Source organism: Platalea leucorodia (assembly GCF_965183815.1).
Source record: "Platalea leucorodia genome assembly, chromosome: 1".
NCBI classification, from domain to species: domain Eukaryota; kingdom Metazoa; phylum Chordata; class Aves; order Pelecaniformes; family Threskiornithidae; genus Platalea; species Platalea leucorodia.
The window spans coordinates 68,716,681-68,735,021 of record NC_138823.1 but is presented as its reverse complement, the minus strand read 5'-3'; the positions used below and the strand labels follow the sequence as shown (position 1 = coordinate 68,735,021).

The 18,341-nt window shown below is 39.4% G+C and overlaps 1 protein-coding gene across 4 annotated transcripts in view; it reads right to left on the bottom strand.

Moving 5' to 3' along the window:
- The window catches only part of ANKS6 (ankyrin repeat and sterile alpha motif domain containing 6), a gene marked incomplete at its 5' end in the record, with an annotated part of 45,631 nt that overhangs the window by 25,281 nt on the left and 2,009 nt on the right, over window positions 1-18,341 (bottom strand). For all 4 annotated transcript variants that reach the window (XR_014228413.1, XR_014228414.1, XR_014228415.1 and 1 more), the window contains 5 exons: window positions 3,696-3,844; window positions 5,315-5,421; window positions 8,516-8,720; window positions 12,098-12,142; window positions 16,285-16,784. Coding sequence is in view for 1 of the 4 variants with exons in the window: in XM_082314419.1 (XP_082170545.1) it covers window positions 3,696-3,844; window positions 5,315-5,421; window positions 8,516-8,720; window positions 12,098-12,142; window positions 16,285-16,784 (1,006 nt within the window). The remainder of the gene's footprint in view (window positions 1-3,695; window positions 3,845-5,314; window positions 5,422-8,515; window positions 8,721-12,097; window positions 12,143-16,284; window positions 16,785-18,341) is intronic.

Sequence of the window (18,341 nt, the reverse complement as noted above, 5' to 3'; positions counted from 1 at the left end):
ACAGGCAGGAAGAAAAGCGAGGAAATAAAATTTTGCATATGGAAAAGGCACAACTTTGTTTTCAAGTCCACAGAATGGTGAGAAACAAAGCAGTTAACAGTTCCTGGGTGAAAGGGGTGAAGAATGAGATCATGGTTGTCCACTACATAATCCATACGTAAAGGAACAAGGGCCTGTATTATGCATGAATTACAAATAAAAGAAACACACCGCGAAATAAAGTCTACTAGTTAATGACGAAAGTGATAAAACAAGAGACACTGAAAAGAATTTGGTTTTTTTTAAACTTCAAAAGCACCCTACTTGTGATCAGATATTTTAGTATGAATATCATTAACAGAAGAAAGGTAGGAATATATGTGCATTTGCTTAACAGAGTGAGAATATTTAAATGAGCTTACACAAATTAAAACCAGACAAGACTGATTAAAATTACCCTAGAGTAATTACAGACAACACGACCTCTGAACAAATACTGATTATCTTCAAGATAAGTTAAGAAGATGGAAGAAGTTACAGAAATCAGGCCAAAGGCAAACACATAATCACCCTTACCCCAAAGAGGAAAATCTGAAAATTTACTGATCACAAAGCTTAACCTGAAAGGCCATCATTGAAAAAACTTCGTACATCACCACAGCTCGTAAGAGATAGCTGGCATGGGTTTCTTGGGAATAAATCCCACCAAATCAATCTCTCTCTCTGACAGAATAACTGGTCAAGTGGGCAGAAGGGACGAAAAGCTGTAACATAGCTTGACTTTAATAAAGCTTTTATTGCTATTCCATGTAACATTCATTGAATGAGGAAAATATGATTCAAGTAAAATTAATACAGGGAAAGTACCATAGCCAAAAACATACTAAGAGACAAATTGCCAACAATTTGATCTCAAATTGGGAGGACATACTTCGTGGAGTGAAACAGGAGTTTGGAAATGGCCATTAACAGCAGCAACAATGAAACATAATATATTTTGCACAGTCTATAGAAGACATCTATCTGGACAGTCTCGTGAGTGCTTTAGATACTCTAAATTTAAACACTGACAAATTGACATTATTCAGTAGGGGTCAAGCTGACAGGTAAGAAGACATTAAGTGTACAAATACAGAAAAGGAAGTAAGTAGCAAAGCAGCTGTACCAAAGAAAAAAAATCAGAGTTGTAACATACCAGAAACTAAGCACAGATGCATAGTGTCTTACTGCTGCAAAAAAGGTGAATTTCACTGATAACAGCACGAAACACACAGCTGTGCAAGTAGGTTTTGTACACCACTGTGTGATACTGAGACCTAGTTGGAATCTCATGACTCATTTTGGATCCCTCACCTTGACAGATACAAATTAGAAATAGTAAGAAGTTTAGGAAACATAACCTGCTAACAAGGGAAGTTGAATGAATTATTTTTGTTTAGTCTAGGAAAAAAAAAGATTGAAGAGAATATGATAATTCTTTAAGTATTTATATAGTTCTTATAAAAATGAAGGTGGCCACTAAACAAGAATCAATTAACTTAATAGGCAGCAAGAGAGAGAGAGAGAGAGATTAGACGAGGGGGAAAAAATTCTGACTGCAAGCAGTGACAAGCAGTAGAACTGGGTGCTGACAGAGACCATGGGACCAAGGGACCTTCTTCACCACAGTGAAGGAAGAGAGAACAGAAACTTCCATCAAGGATGTTCTTGGCATGTTCATTCTGTCTCCTTACATAAAGGCAGGTGAGCCTCTCGAGTTCCCTCTCATTTTTAGATTTCCATGATTCTGTAGACCCCACATTCTGTCATTTGCACTAATCTAGACAGAAAATTTATGTACTGGCTGAGTCACCATAAATATCTTTGGTTTACAGTCCTGGCTCAGCACAGAGCAGTTGTCCACACGGAAGCACTGTTGCTACAAAACCCAGGAGAGGTCCCTCACTTCAGCACTCTCTTCACATGCTGGTCTAAAGAGAGATGAGTTTGATGATTCCCCCCTCCCGAGCCAATCTGAAAATGTCATTTTTACCCTCTCTGAATATTTGTAAGGAGAGTAAGATATGTAACATACTTGTGGTCAGACAGAATGGTTAATAAAGCATTAAGCAGTGACGGAAGAGGGGGCTATATTGGCTTTCAGGTTATATATATCGGAGAACTATACAGAATACAATTTCTGCTGAAAAAGTGCTTGATTAAGACTTAACTTGGCAATACTGTAATATTTTATAGTTTTGAAACATTCCACACATCAGAATATTAAATTCATGTCAATACTCATGTGTACATCTTTATCATTGATAAATCTTATATTTTTTAATTTCACTTCATAATCTTTTATGACCCTAATTCAAGCCTTTGCATAGTAACACTGCAAGAGCTGCAATCCGACCTGTTGTTGATCTGTATTCCATGAAGCCAAAAGCTCTTCTGACTATCTCCCATCTAAGTAACTGCATTCTTAAATAGGTTTGTCTAAATTGATACTGAAGTTGTATCATATTGAATAATAGAATAATCATATGAAAATAACCACTTCTGCTTCATAGTTAAAACTCCAAAACTATTTGAGCTACAGTAGAACTTTAAATGGTCTTTAAAATTCATGTCAACAATAGCCTGGAAATTACCATGTGTGTTTCCAAGACCCTGATAATATTTATACTAAGAATGTGAGATCATGGACTCAAGGAAATTCTGAGGTACACCATAATCAAAAATTATTCGCCTAAATAAACAACAACGGCAACAACAAAATAAACTACTACTTTTTCCTTCTCTTTCGCAAACAGACAATGTAAGTCGCAATATCTTTAAGTAGCATGCACTTGTTCTGACTCTATGTTGTTTCCTACTGGACTATTGCCAATTTCGAGTTAAGGATACAGCATGCCACAGGACTTGTAAGCCTGAACTGTACACTCTTCCACTCCTCATATTAAAATCCCTGCTATGATCATCTTAACTTTCAGTGCCTATAGCCTGTTTCCATTTATGGTTGAAATGAAATCTACCTTCTGTCCTAGAGGTAGACAAGAGATATTGCCTCTTAGTCTTGTGGGCTGTCCCGCACAGAGTCCCAGGAGTATTTTCAACTACATTACCAGAGCTTCAGTTTCTGTCCTACATCATCCTTCCTTTGTCTAGAGTCTACTAAATACCATAAGAGTAAACTAAAAGAACTACTGCGGCAATTCCTACATAGAACAAACATATAAATAGGCAGTTTCTCGCTATGTTAGAAGACGCTAGCCAAATCCCCGTAACACATCCACTCCAATTTCAAAAAAAGAAACAAAAAATTAGCAACGAGTATAAAAACAGTCTGCTAAAGCTGGAGTACATTTGGATTTTAAAGGCAGATTTAAAATTAAGATCATAATGGAAATACAGTTGCAAATTCATGAACAAGGTACCTTCCAGTACTTAATTATGAGATCTATTTCTAGGTACTGAAATGCTTTGATGCAAACTCTTCCTTAAAAGTCTTCCCTTTGCCTTGCCATCTGACAAAAAGAAAGCTGAATGAAATTTATGAAATGCTACGTTTCATAAAACCAGGAAGTGCCGTCAATGAGGAATTCAGAACACACACCCCCAAAAAAAAACCAGTTACATATTAGATCCAAAGTACTTCTTAGCAATGACTTTCTCTGCTTCATACATTACAGGAAACAATGCATTGGTTATTTATTAAGAATGAATGTATTTACCTTTAGACCTCCTTTGTCATCTGGCAACATTGGGACATTTAAGGATTGCCTACTTCTGGAATAAGGCAAAGATGATCTGTTGTTCAGTTTATTCTTGTCTTTGTCTACTTGCATGCATGCTGATGCCAGTAACCGTACAAGCTCTGTGTCTAAAAGAACACAAATTAAGAAAATGTTTAGTCTGTTTTGCTTTCCCAAATTATGACTGATATGCTGACACTTTCCCTATAAATCCCATATAAGTAGTAATTGATCTACTTCTCAAACACAAAGCAGATGAATCCCCAAAACCTTCTCTCTTGAGCTAGGTTTCCCATGCCTTCTCCCCACACAGTGGGCTGCAGTCTTACCATCACCTCTCTAAAGGTATTTATCAATATAAAAAAGCATGCTATTCAGTCGGAATCAGTCATGTGTGACCAAGTGAACTTCTACAAAGTGCAAGAGGAGGAAGTTAAGAGCGATTTTGTGATGCTCCCTTTTCTCACCTGACACAGAAGAGAGTAGAGAAAAATGAATATTCTTTCTTCAAGCACAGGTTGCAGAAAAGAAGCTCGAAATTAAATCCCAAAGAGAAAGGAGATGTTCAGCCTGGACAATGAAGGGACTAAAAAGACATGGTAAAAAAAAAGGTGGACAAACAAAGTAAGGAAAAAAGAAAGCAAGAGGAAGAAAATAGAAGCAGCATGAGATGAGGACAGGAAAGCAAAAAAATATTCTATACACCTGTATTTTATACAGAAGTCAGGAAAGACTTTCAAAAGGGCGGACAGAACTGACCTATATATATATATATTTTAACAGGTAACAAGACAAACTACTCTGTCCTACAAGAAGTTAGTTATAAAATAATTCACTGTATTTATTTTCTAAAATTTCATACTATTAGTGATCTACTTTTGACAAAGGAAAGGTATCTGCCAGTGATCAAAAACATCATAATGAGTAAATACAGAGAAAACAAACATTCATTCCATCAGCAGTAGTGTTTTTTGGCTTCAGATAAAGCAATTCAGGTACCAGGCAAGGGTAACAATAACAAATTAAATAAGCTAAACAAACTACAACAAAAACTAAACTTGTTTCTTTGAAGTCTCCCCAAAACATTCTGCCTTTTTCTAAAGCACTCCCATAAAAACAACCTGAACCCTGAAGTGTGATTTATTCTCCACCTTCACAGACCTAGTGTGAGGTTCAGCCAGGAGTTCACTAGTTTTGTTCTGATGGCACTCTCTTTGTCCTGTACCTTTACTGCTGTTAGTACTGAGTCGAACTTTCTAGCCCCAGTCCATAGCTCTGTGCCACTGACACCACAGAACACCTGGGCCATCACAGTCAAATGCCACTGAACTGGCACTGGTGACACAAACAACACATTTGGGAGCATCTTCAAAAACAAAGGCAAGAGAAATGCACAAAATCTGTTATCTTAGAAAGGTACACACTCATCTAACCAATTAACTCAAACCCCACCATTTTCAGGCAGTATCCTTTCTTGGTCCAGTCCCGCCCAGACCTCAGAGGATACTTCCTAGCAATTTTAATGTATTTTCTAGATTGGGAGGGATGCTTATCTGTTTATGTTGTGCATTTCCTCAGTGCTCTTTGAAATAACATACCTGGATCATTCAGCAGCATTATCAGGTCAAAAGCTGTGTATCCATTTTTGGCACGGATATTGACGTCAGCTCCTTGATTTAACAAATACTTTACAACATCTTTGTTTCTTTAAGGGAAGAAAAAAAGGCATTGCTCATGTTAAAAAAAAAAAAAAAAAAAGAAGAAAGCCCTAATACTCCATTTTCATCCTTTTATACCATTGCTCCTTAATTAGAGATCAAAAGTTTTACCTTTTCTACAGCTAACCAGGTCTAAAATTTGTTCACAAGCTATTCAGAAGCTCCCATGATTCCTTTGTCAGTCACTGTTTACTCACTATGAATTACACTAATCAATACGCAGAAAGTCAGCCTAAAAAACCTAATTTGAATAGCTAGTTTCTTAAGCTGACCCTTTGGAACTGACTCTGGAATTTGTTGCCAAACACCTTCCCCATGAAAGGCCATTAATGCTGAAGGAAAAAAAGCAGATGGAAAGACAAAGGTCAGTCCAGTAGTCATTATACGACATCACTAATACTTCTACACAGCTTCATATTCAGAACAAGTAAGAAATTGCATACAGAAAAGTCAAACTGACTGAAGATAATTTATAAACTCCAAACAGTACTTCCCTTAATTAGAGATATAAATTATGTAATTAAGAAGGCACATTATCACTTCCTTGAGGTGTTTAAAATGCAAAAACAATCAGCATTAAATGATAACCAACACAAACACCTTCCAACAAAAGCTCATAAAAGCTAGCTGCATGAAAGGAACTCACCATCCCATTCCCACTAGACCCTCTCCCCTCTCATACACCTGAATAAATAAGCAGGACTTGCCTCGTGAGTTAAAAACAATACTGTAATTCAGCCTACAAAATAAGCGAACAGACAACAAAGCTAGGAAAAATATATTTAACACAAAACTCCTCTTGAGCAGAGACTGACCTTGTATAAATACAAACTCTGACATGCATAAGCAACAGAGAGCAAAAATGTTCTTAAGTGGCAATAGGTGACTGCAAACTCAATACTGAAGCTGACAAACCGATCTCAACCTCTCCACTTCAGAGCGTTACTTATTATTGTACAGATGAAGTTTTCACTCTGAACTCACTCCAGATAAAAACAGCATAAAATGAAAGAGGAATGTTCCTCCTCTCTTCTGACAAAAATTCTGCTTATCCCTACCACAGCTCCTCTGCACACTTCCCATTACTTCTCTTCCTTAAAACTGCGTCATCCCTCCATCCTGCTTTACAGTCCTGCACCTTGAGGGCACACAGAGATACAATCCTTTAGTGACCCTGGCTGACACAGACCTTGCCTGCTCCCTCCTTCAAACCAGAGGCCCTCCACACCACTGTTGCTCCTAAGAAAGGCTACACTGAGGCTCTGCGGAGGCTAAAGATTTCCAGTTGTTACGAAAATTTGTAACTGGCCCATGCCGACCAACAAGAAAGGCTAAGACACAAAGTATAGAATTACAAGGGTAAACATTTATTCATGCACATAAGGTGTCCCAGCCACACTGGGGCACGCCAAATGTGGTTTTACACAGGGTTCTTGTACACTTTTGAGCATTTAGGTACAACATGGATTTGACTGCTCACCAACATGCACGCTACTGATTACTCATCATAGTAAAACTTTGCAAAGTAACTGTATTCCTGCAGCATTCTTGCTGCTCATCCATTGATCCAGATGTTCCTGCAGTCAGTCTTGCTATCGTTACTGATCTGTGACGCCAGACAACAGCAGGAGGGTTTTCAAGACGTGTCAGAGGGGCTATGATGCTGGCGTTATTTTGGTCGACTAGGGTTATCTTTTACCCTTCATGGACAGCTCTAAGTTTCCAAGAAGCCAAGTCCTTATTTCCAGGGCTGGGATGTCCTTCTAGTCCTTCCACTGAGCCAGTGTCCTTTAGTTTCTTTTACTTAAGCATGAACAATACCAAACTCTCCAGTAAAATTCCACTACTTCAAACATTAAGAGTATTAACAAAGTTAATACAATTTCATACTCTAATGATGGATGGACTGATGGACATAATAGGGAAGGGAATTTTCCTAACACAGTCCTCCAGGAAACTGCACGGGCAGTATCTGAACACACGCAGCACTCAGCTGCACTCTGTGCTTCCACAGACAAGAGGAGTGCCCAAGTACCGGCAAGGGGACATGCCAGCAGCCCTGCACATCACTTTCTGCTGGCTGCTTCTACTCCAGCTGTGCGCTGTGGTGGCTGCTGATAAGCGAAATGGCTGCACCAGAAAAACTGATCTTGAGGTGCTTCTGTGAAATGCCTATTGCTACTATCAGTACTGTGTTGGTGAGGAAGCAGAGAATCTCATCTTACGTAGGTCCCGGGAACTAATTCAGAAATTTTTTCACAAAGCAATGACAACTTGACCTTCTGTTTTTCCCCTTTGTTGCACTTTCATAGTCCAGTGAGATCTGCTGACTAAAAAGAAAAGCTGGAGCAGAATATCTGCATTTGTATAATTAATGTGAGCATTACCAGGCAGTGAACTGAATCTTCACCTTGCTGAGGGCCTCGTCTACATCAATGGAGAAAAGTTCACCTTCCTAAACTGAATATCCTGTATTCAGACAATGCCAAGTATATGACAGACATCACATGTGAAGTACCAGGCCAGTTTCTGGGGTCTGACTCTTAAGTGCCTACCTGCTTATAAAGTAGCTTTAAAGTAAACAACAACCCGTTCTCCAGTGGGCACATTTCAGAAAACTCCATGAAAACTAAAGGCTGAATAGGGGAACATAAGAATGGTTTTAAGACTAGAAAATACGGTACATAGAAGGGTGATTGCCTTGAAGTTTCACAACTTGATGTAGGCCTACAACCCTGGTAGGGGGTGATACTGTCTTACAAAACACTAAAAAACATCAAAGGATGGAAGTTGAAATCAGCACCAAAGCTCCTAGTGCCTGCCTGGAGCACTATGTTCCCAGCACTTACTGAGCAAGATTCAAGTTCCCAAATGTGCCACTCATTCTGAAATCCAAACGGCACTCAGGTCTGCTCTGAAAAGCCGAAGGCAGTGCAAGAGTCATGGAAAACTGAGGCCGCAAGTCTCTGAATTTCTTGTAAGACCCCTCTGCAGTGGCAGTATCAAAAAGTTTTTTGCTATTGGGATGTAAGCAGAACGAAGCTTCTTTACTGCTAGACACAAAGAGAGCGTGTATCTTACCCGTGGTATGTGGCCTGCATTAGTGCTGTCCAGCCATGAACATTATCCTGTTTGTCAATATCAGCATTTTTCTCAACAAGGAGCTGAACAAGGGGCAGCTGTCCAGTTACAGCCGCAATCATTAATGGAGATGCGCCGTCAACATTGGTAATATTGACCTGACTTGGGTCTTCATCAACGATCTCTTTAACCAGCTGAAAGTTTCCTGTAAAACAGTAATAAAACATAATCTACATGAGAACTGCTTAGCCTCTGAATTCGTATGTATTTTGATTTGCTGACATTGGTATACGTTTAGTGGAATTAAAACAGAAAAAATAAAGTACTAGAGTAACTGCAACCCTAAAGCTAAACATTTGTAGCGATCTTTGGTCTTTTAGTTGATCAGTACATCTTCCCAGACCACACAGAATTGTGGCAAAGGCATGAGGCACTGTTTTCCTTCATTTTCCTTCCCTGTACACTTGTAGTACAATACCATTAGAAGAATCATTTTCTGAAATTAACGACTAAGCTATAAAGGCTGTATAAACTGCAGTGCATCCTACATGTGAAGACACAAGTAGGGAATATTTTTATTAAATTGTTATAAGAGGGTGTCGTGCAAGGAAAACTGAAGACGCTGAGACACCATGATTTGTCCTTCAGCAAGATGAAGATCCCTGTTGTATTTCTGTACAAAGGCACTCTGAAAGGTGCTAGAGGCCATCCCTTGCCTTAAGCAGATAGAACAACGCCCTATGTCACACTAACCCATAAGTTCCTCTTACAAAGGTGGTTCACTGATTCTAAAACTTCTACTGATACAATTCCACAACCTCCCAAGGCATTAATCTATTCCAGTGCTCAACTTTCTTATATTCAGGTTGTTTTTTTTTTTTTAATTCTGCCTCCAATATTTAAATCTCCAATGCAAAACTTCCCTTCTCCTTGCTCAAGAGTAATGCATTATTCCTGTCATTTTTCTAGTTCTTTAAAAGTGAACCTAACATTCAAGTTTCCACATAAAGAGGCTGGTAGTCACCGAGTTCTTGTTTAGATTATGAAAAGCAACACAAAATATGCTACTGAACATATTTTAATCAGGTTCTGGGTTTTTTTCTAAATCTTAATAAAGGTAAGAACAAGCACTTTTTAAAAATGTATGAGGTAGTCATAGGAAGGAAATCATCAACTGCCATGCAAATGGAAAAATTCTCCCCTTCAAAAAACGCTTCAGATGGTAAACTGCTTCATGACATGAGCTGCCTTCAACTCAATCACAGGCATGAACATTTTCCTTGGAAAGACAGTCAGAATCCCAGACAACCCCTGCAGGCACTTGAATGTACTCCCTGAAACTAACACCCACTGGCGCCACTCAGCTAATTTCTTTTAACGGGAAAGACACAAAAGCACAGAACTACTTTTTTAAGTCCCAATTTAGTAAAAGACAGCAGGTGGCTTTTTTAACACAGGCCCACATCACAGACTTTGTTAAACAGAAACCCTGGAACCTACAGAGACTCCAGAATTGACTTTGAACTCTGGCCTGGACACTTCTTAGCCTAATGAGTTGTTTTTTTGACAGTGCTGCCATCCATAGCCAAGTATTTCAGAAAAGAACACAAGGAGTATGCTGACCAGTATTCATCTGGCTCCTCCACCACAAGACTCCTTCCAACCAAGCACTAATGTTTATAAGCCTATAGTTTGCTAAAAGTCACAAGGCTACAAGAAGGGCAGCTGAACTCTCTGAAGTCTAACAGACCTGAGTCCTTCCTAGGAAGAGGTTTTGGTAGCTTACGTGTGAAGGGTCAACATTTAAGAGAGAGCTCCAAGTACTGCTACCTACCATCTCCTTCCTCTCCGCTATTATGTCTGCCCATTTCCAGTTCTGGCAGCCTGAAAAGCCACACAGTTCCCGAGACGGTGATTTACGATGGTTAATTGAAAAGCAACTGTTAAACTGTTGTACCAAAGCCACGATGAGATCTGAACGCTAAGGCCAGGCTTGACCATTTAAAACACACCTCTAACTTTTCAATAGGAATGCAGTGACAATAAAATTTTGAAGATAACTGTCAATTTAAAGATGCATTGCTGAAATCCATTTGGACAGATGTTGAGAAAAAATGGTATTTTCCTTGACAAAAATCACTCATTTACAAATAATAATAATAAAAGATCTAAAAATCCATCAGGAACTGTGAAAGTTGCTAACTCAGAGCTCTCTTCAAGTTGCAGCTCCCTGTTGAAAGCAAGAAGGAGAACCAAACCAAAAGCCTCATGATTATGTTACAGTCAGGAGTGGGTACACGGACAACAAAGCTGAAATGAGAGGCAGTTGTGCTCAACCCTAAAGCTCACTTATTCTGTATGCACATATCACAGGAGGAGTAGAGCCAGCTTTCAGTGCAGTACGACCGCATTTTCTATGCCACAGAAAGCACAGCCCCAGTAAGGATTATTAGGCCCACTGCATGCACAAGGCTGTATTACCAGTGTTTCCTCATTGTCTGGGGCATCTTAGTCCCAAGTAAGGGCAGGTTGACTGGGGAAGAAGCAAACCTCTCAGGTGTCATGGGACACCTCTCATGACTTCACTGGACATCAGACTTAATCTAACATGAGAATGACATCTTCCAATATTTGAAAAGAAATATATTAAATAGATCCATCAGGAACTTTTCTTTGCTACTAAGTGACTATTCTTTTTTCTGACTGTCTATATAGCCAGGACTGCTGGCAATAGGCTAAATGTGCTATCATATAGCTAAAAACATATTTAAATGGCAAAATACCAATTTTAAGAGCCATAATCACATAAGGTTCAAGTACTGAATCTCTCTAACTTGTCAAAGAGATTGCAAACAGTGCAGACTTTTCTGACATGCGACATTATCAGGAACCTCAGCAGAAAGTGAATAGTCCTGTTTCCCATGCCAAAGCCATCAGATGGCAAGCCTCAAGCCAAACCCATCATTTCAGCACTTTTTCCTGCGCTGGAAAATCCAGGAAGATAGGTAACCAAAAAGCAGCTTGCCACCCACCACAGGTGCAACCCATCAGACCCTGGATCAAATTTAAATCAACAGGATGGCACTGGCTCTTCCTGTTTGCCATGGAACAGTTTTACCAGTTTTGTGCTCATGAAAGTCACTCTTGCTCATGAGAGAACACGCAAGATCTGAGACACTTGTTCTTTTCTTGAAGCAACTTTAAAGAGCAATTACAATGCTCATGTGGAGTAGAGGCCAGCATATTTTTTGCACCAATTAGCACTTTCGTTTTCATACTTCAAGTTTACCAGGAAGGGGAAAAAAAAAACATATTAAAGGTAGCATGGTCTTGGAATAACTGGAACTACTAAATCACACCATTTTGGCAGGAAGGGCACAACCAGGAGTTCATGAAGATTCTCTCAGATTGCAATGTGAAGAAAAATAAACTACAGAAATAAATGTATTTTTTAAAATTAAAAGAAAAAGAAGGAAAAAAAGTCGTGTGTAAAAACAGAACATGCCTCAGTTTCCCATGTTAACAAACATGCTCTGAAGTTATGAGAAGCAGATATGGTAGAAGAGTCCTGTGAGTACTTACCCAATTTCAAAGCATGAAAGACATCAGGTTGCCCCTTTTCTGTATCTGGAAGAAATATAAATATTTCTAGTAGCAATCATTAAAAAAGCAAAAATTTCTAAAACTTTTATAGGAAAAATTATTTAAAAAATTTACATAAAAGTACTATAAAACAGAGCAAAGAAAGCACTGATAACCTTTCCATTCCCTTTGGGAGGAATGACTCATCTGTACAGTCCTCTCTGCAGAGTTAAAGCTACAAACTATAATAAAGCACCAGTACAGGGTTTTGCCTTTCAACTTCCATTTTGTATCAGGGAATTGTATTTGGAATCTTCTGTGTTTCCTGCCTGGAAGACTAAAATATCAATGAAAGAACCACAGTATGTTTCTGTGGTCTGGTGTAATCCTCTGTACAACAGCAAACACTCAAATAGTACAGGATTATTTTGAAAGGTGACTCAAAAGGAGTTGTACAAGATGTACCGTTTTTATTTCCTCTTCAGTATTGCCAGGTTAATTTGTGAAGGTCACAACAATAACAGTCATGATTTAACTACATAGCTTGCTATTTGTGCATTAATAGATATCCTTCAGCTCCCAAATCATCATCCCCAAAATGAGAACTGTAATTATTACAAATTTTAATATTTTGAGTGAAGGATCTTTCCTTCAACAGGCCTTCAAAGTGCTTTGAAACTGCTGACACTATGTAAGATGAGGAAAAAATAGTGACATATTTCGCACCTTCTACTCAAGCCAGAAAAATATATCCTCTTCCATCTTCCAAAGCATTACTGACACTACAGAACCAATGGGGTAAAAAGATTTTAAGGAAAACAAGGAGACGTTGAGAGATTTCTCGAGCCTGACTCTGTTGTTTTATGATAATACAGAAAAAGTTAATGTTCATACCTCGACTCCAAAGGAAGTCATTTGAAAATGCTGAACAAAAGCAATTGCTGGAAAGCCCCTAAAACCATGAGAAACTCTTATTTTAAGGCTGGGAAAGAGAGCTGAGGGTCCTGCATTTTCTCCTGGTTCAGAAACTGATCTTATAGAAAGAACGGTGTATGAGCTCACAATTGGAAAACAGATTTCAAAAGACTAGTTTAGAAAAGGACCAGACTCCATACTTGGCATGTGACACGCCTGAAAGAGAGGCAGTCCCAGGAAGCAGGAGACCACGAGGAGATGCCAGAAGGAAGGACTGCCGCCCGAGTAAGCTGAAGCAAGGACAAGGACAGAACACAGGCAACACCCAGGCCTTTTCAAGAAGTTTTGAATTTGTTACTGAAAACAGCCCTGAGAAGAGAGTTGCTTTCTTTTGGAAGGCAATTCACCCTATCTATGGCAATGGGTCAGAAGACAAGTTCCTTTTCTGCTGCCTTCCATATGAGAGAAAGGGTCTTTTCTCTTCCCAGGATATACAAGACTCCAGTGCTAAGAGGAGACAGAAGCCATGGTGAAAAACCAAGGCAGAAATTTGTGTGGAAGCTTAACATTTTTACCCCCGATTAGTTACTACCCTTCTGCTGATGGAAACTCCCCCTCAGCAGAGGTGACAGGAACACTTACCTGCTTTAACGCAAGTCCACTCTCCTAGCTTAAACACACTTCTTCAATACTTTAAGTCGTATCACTACACAACATTTTCAAGACTCATCAGGCCAACTCTGCCTGCACGTACATTCTGTATGTGCAAACGCGTGGGCAAGGCACAAAGCGCTGCACTAGTGAATCCCACCCACAGATGTCTGATTCTCTCTGTGTACTGTAACCAACTGATGTCTATTTCTCAGGGACTGGTCATGAGGAAATGTCTACAGTCAGCCGGTTCTGTCTGGCAGCATGGCTGGATGAAAGCCCTAGCTCCAACTTAACCTATGAGTCAACATCTGACTAAGCTAACACCTTCTCTGAAGCAGAAAGAAATGCCAGATTTTTGTCCTTGCTTCTTAGAGTACAAGGGAAAGCTTGACCTGCAGGAATGACACCAAATTTAAATAAAAATTAAAAATTTGGGGGATTGCGGACATGTCCACATGGTAGTGTAATATAGACATAATTAGATAAGATTTAAACAAGGCTATTTGGGTATCACAAGTGGCAGAGAGCTTGGAGTGGACTATCCTACTCTACAGGCTTTCTGCCACCATAGCTGGATGGGTGGTAGCTCCTGGAAAAGGTTCTTTCTAGGCCTAGCCACATCCTTAGATTTCATAGCAACTACTCCAAAGCTGAAAAATCCAGATGCAGCTCTTCCAAACCCTCTTGTTAAGCACCTCCCAGCGCAGGTCTGCATCAGAAAGCACAAATACCTTGAAAAGTGTCCCCAAATAGCCACATACAGAATAAGGTCTCAATCTCTGAAATGACTTATTGACGTTCAAATGTCCAACACAATGTCCAAACCAAACTGTCTGATTTCAGGAACAGATTTAATGCATTTCTGTTAGCATAAACAAACTTCTGGAGAAGGAAAAAGAAGCAAATCCACAATACTTTAACAAAACTAATATAAGACATTCATAACATTATTTTATAGAACCAGATAGAAAGAAAAGCTAATTTGGAAAGAGATCTGGGAGAGATATCGCAATAAGTAAAAAATTTTTAAAACTAAATTCATTAAAATTTCAAACTGACAGGTGACAGCAAGTAGGTTTAACCTTTATCTTCAATAAAAATAAAAATCCTAGGAAATTACATATAAAAAACTGTCAAGAGAATACAGATTTGCTTAGTAATTAAAAAAAAAAACACTTGGAAAATTACTGGTAAAGACATACAACATACTATTCTGTCCTTTTGGTTGAGTGCGCGGTACTGGATATACGGGTTAAGACTGAAGGAAAAATGTTGTAGTCTAAGTTTGCTCAAACCTTACTAAGCCTTCAGATCACCTAGTACAAGATACTACCTCACTCTACAAAATCCTGGATTTCTTATATCCTTCCACGCTCATGGCTAAAGCTACATGACCACCACACATTATTTAATTACATGGTCACAAAATGTTTATTTATCAATTCTCTTATCTCATTCAGTGCACATAATGAATGCATCACAGGGCAACATTAAAAACCTTAAAAGCAGCATTTCTTAACTTCATTTTACTTGAGATTTGCATTGAAATAACGTTATTTTAATCTAGTTTTGTACATACACAAGCACAGTGTCTGTGCCTATCTGTATGTGCATGTGCACACAAGCATATTCACATTTGAGGTGAGGAGGTTGCTTATAAATTTTATGAAGTCCTGAAGTTAATTAAGTATTTCCCTCTCCTGCAAGGAACAGAAAAGTAGGGGACATGCCGACTTGTTATTCACCCACGTTAAGACTTGGTTTTCTTAGAATACACAGTCCACTATCAAAGGACTTTGAGAAGGTTTCGTATGTTCAGAGAGTGCCAGAAGAAAATGTTAGGTTAACCTCATCTGGCTTTCTGCATGTCACAGGCCTTGTATTCGACACCCAGTGAAGACAATCCAATGACGAGTTTTAGAAAGGCATTTAGCCTTGGCTGCAACTGTTAGAAACTGCACACCTCTACTAAGTCACTCCAGGTTTAAGCTTCACTGCAAAACATAGCATCTTATTTCCCATTCAAATTCTTCTAACTTTAAACTCACAGTTTTTCTTTGGCTGCCATATAAAAAGGCCCTTCAGTATTGGTCTTCCTGTCCTTAACGTGGACACTTCATTAATCACACCTCTTAACCACCTCCTCATGAAACTAGACAGATTGAACTTCATCAGTCTCTCCTTACAAGGCAGGTTTTCTAGATTTTATATCTTTTATGTTTTCTTGGAGTCTGCGATATCCTTTCTTTGATATCCTATTCTGGTTTTGATGTCCCTTCTTTAGTGCCATATCAAGTAGGCCTTTGTAATTTTCTTCCTAAATGAGCACCTGGATCATGTGTTTTAAAAGCAAAAAATATTTAAAACGTTAAAACATTTTAAAACGTTTCACATAATTTTTATTGCAGGACAGGAATCTCGTCATGCTAACGTAGAGGAAATCTGCCGAAGTTGGGCATTCCTGCCCCACCCGAGGTAGGTGTACCTACAACAACATTTTCAAAAGAGTCTAGTTACAAATTATAAAGAACATCATGCACATACAAAATAACCCCTTCAATTTCTAAATATGCAATCAAAACTTCAAGAAAGTGAAAAAGAAAACTAACGCTTCATACCTGCCTGGGGTCTGATCGTTGTGAGAGATTCCAGGTAGTCCTTCATGTCTTTGTGTTTGAAGCCAACAGAGATTTCAAAAGGTGTTTTATGTAGTACATTCAGGTGATCTGGATTGGCACCTTTCTCCATGAGCTGCTGTGCCAAGCTCACCTTTCCACTAACAGCTGCTAGCATTAAAGGACTCCAGCCCATAGTCTTCACAGTGTAATTACAATCAGCTCCCCAGTCTAACAACAGATGCACCACCGCCTCATGTCCATGCTGAGCAGCTGCCATTAGTGGAGTGATATCGGGAAGGTCGTCTCTGCTGCTGTTAAGTACATTTGTGCTAAAATGGTCATAATTGTCTACAAAAGCTCCAGATTCCAGCAACAATTTCACCATGCTGACGTGGCCGCCTCTGGAGGCCATTGTAAGGACACTGGCTCCTAACTTATTCTGTGCGTTGAGATCAGCACCATTCTCCAGCAAGATGTGAGCCACACTTAGATGTCCAAACCTTGACAGAAAGAGATAAGGAGGAGAATTAACACCTTGGATGGCAGAGGCTTCTCAAAGAAAGCTGACATACTCTGAACACAGAAAACTTTGGTACCAAATTGGCCTATGGACTACTATACTATGTGGAATAGTGCATGCAACACTGACTGTGACGGTGGTGACCTTACTGGAGGGGAGCAAACAAGAGCTGAGGACTTTAAACTAAAGCATTCCACATGTACTAGTGACCATGCTCATAAACCAGACACCGATTTAAGAGGACGTCCTGGCCAAAGCAGCAATGTGCTAGCCTCATTTTCAACTGTATGACATCAACACATAACTTCCATAAACCACAGAGTCACTTTTATCATTTTATTTCCAGGTCTGTATCACACTCAGGAATCAAAGCCAGCCTGTTTGCAGAGATCTTAATTAAGTACCCTCATTACAATTGGAAAATTAGAGTAAAAACTTCAAAGAGTCAATGCTAAAGGAAAAAAAAAAAGACCATTTTATGAACTGGATAGCCAATCTTTTATATTTGCGTCATCCCTTGCTTTCCAGTTCTGAACCATCAGCAAACCCCCACAACAGAAGAAGGCTGGGAGAAGACATGCATGTGCCTACGAAGCTCAGGGAAGAACACGGTGAGTGGCCACAGCTGCTGAAAAGAAAGGTGAACTTCTCTCAACACAAAGGGGACTAGAGCGTGGCCTTTGTTTTAGAGAAATGGCTCATCGGCAGAGTGGGACAACTGGCCATGTGAATGGCCTTTCCTAAAACAATCAATACCAAGTACTATCTTCCCGAGTCAGCACGGGGGAAGTGTCTACGCAGCTCAGCCCAACACAGAGCACCAAAACTGAGCAACCAACAAAACTAATCCTGAAGAGAGCAAGGGGCTTGACCTGGCTTCCAGCCACATTTTCCGTCCTGGCAACTGGGGATGCCGAGCATCACGATGTGGAGCACACAAGGAGTGGTAATGGGCGTGCTGTTTGTCTTGTGGTTCAACTGTGTGTTGCAGTTGCTATGATAGGTTTGTGTTATGATTTCAGGAGATTGCTGTATCACTAGGCTAAATCAAAATCCTGTGTAACATCAAATATCTTCCAATAAGGAAACTTGGTATTAAAGCATTAAACCCTTCTTGTGTGGAATATCTAGAAGAACTTCATCAGAGTATTGAACTTTGATACCAGTTTCACCAGTAACCCAGCTTTGATACACTTGACCATCAGAAGCTCTGGTAGTTTCTCAGTAAGGAAAAGACAATCATGCATGCCATACACCCAACCAGCTAGTTAACCATGAGAAAATAGAAACTCTTTATCGTTCCTCAGCTCAGGAACCCCACATTTTAATAAACATAATACACTGACAAAATGTTTACTTTGTGCTCTTGTTGCACATATCATGCACTATTATATGCTTGTGCAGTGTTTAACACAATCAAGCTTTGATCCTGAAAGCAGCCTTTGTACACCGCAGCAAAGCAAGCATTAGTTGAGGAAATCCCAAAGAACGCTACTAACCACTAACAACAGACATGAGACCAAAACTCCCTAGTCTC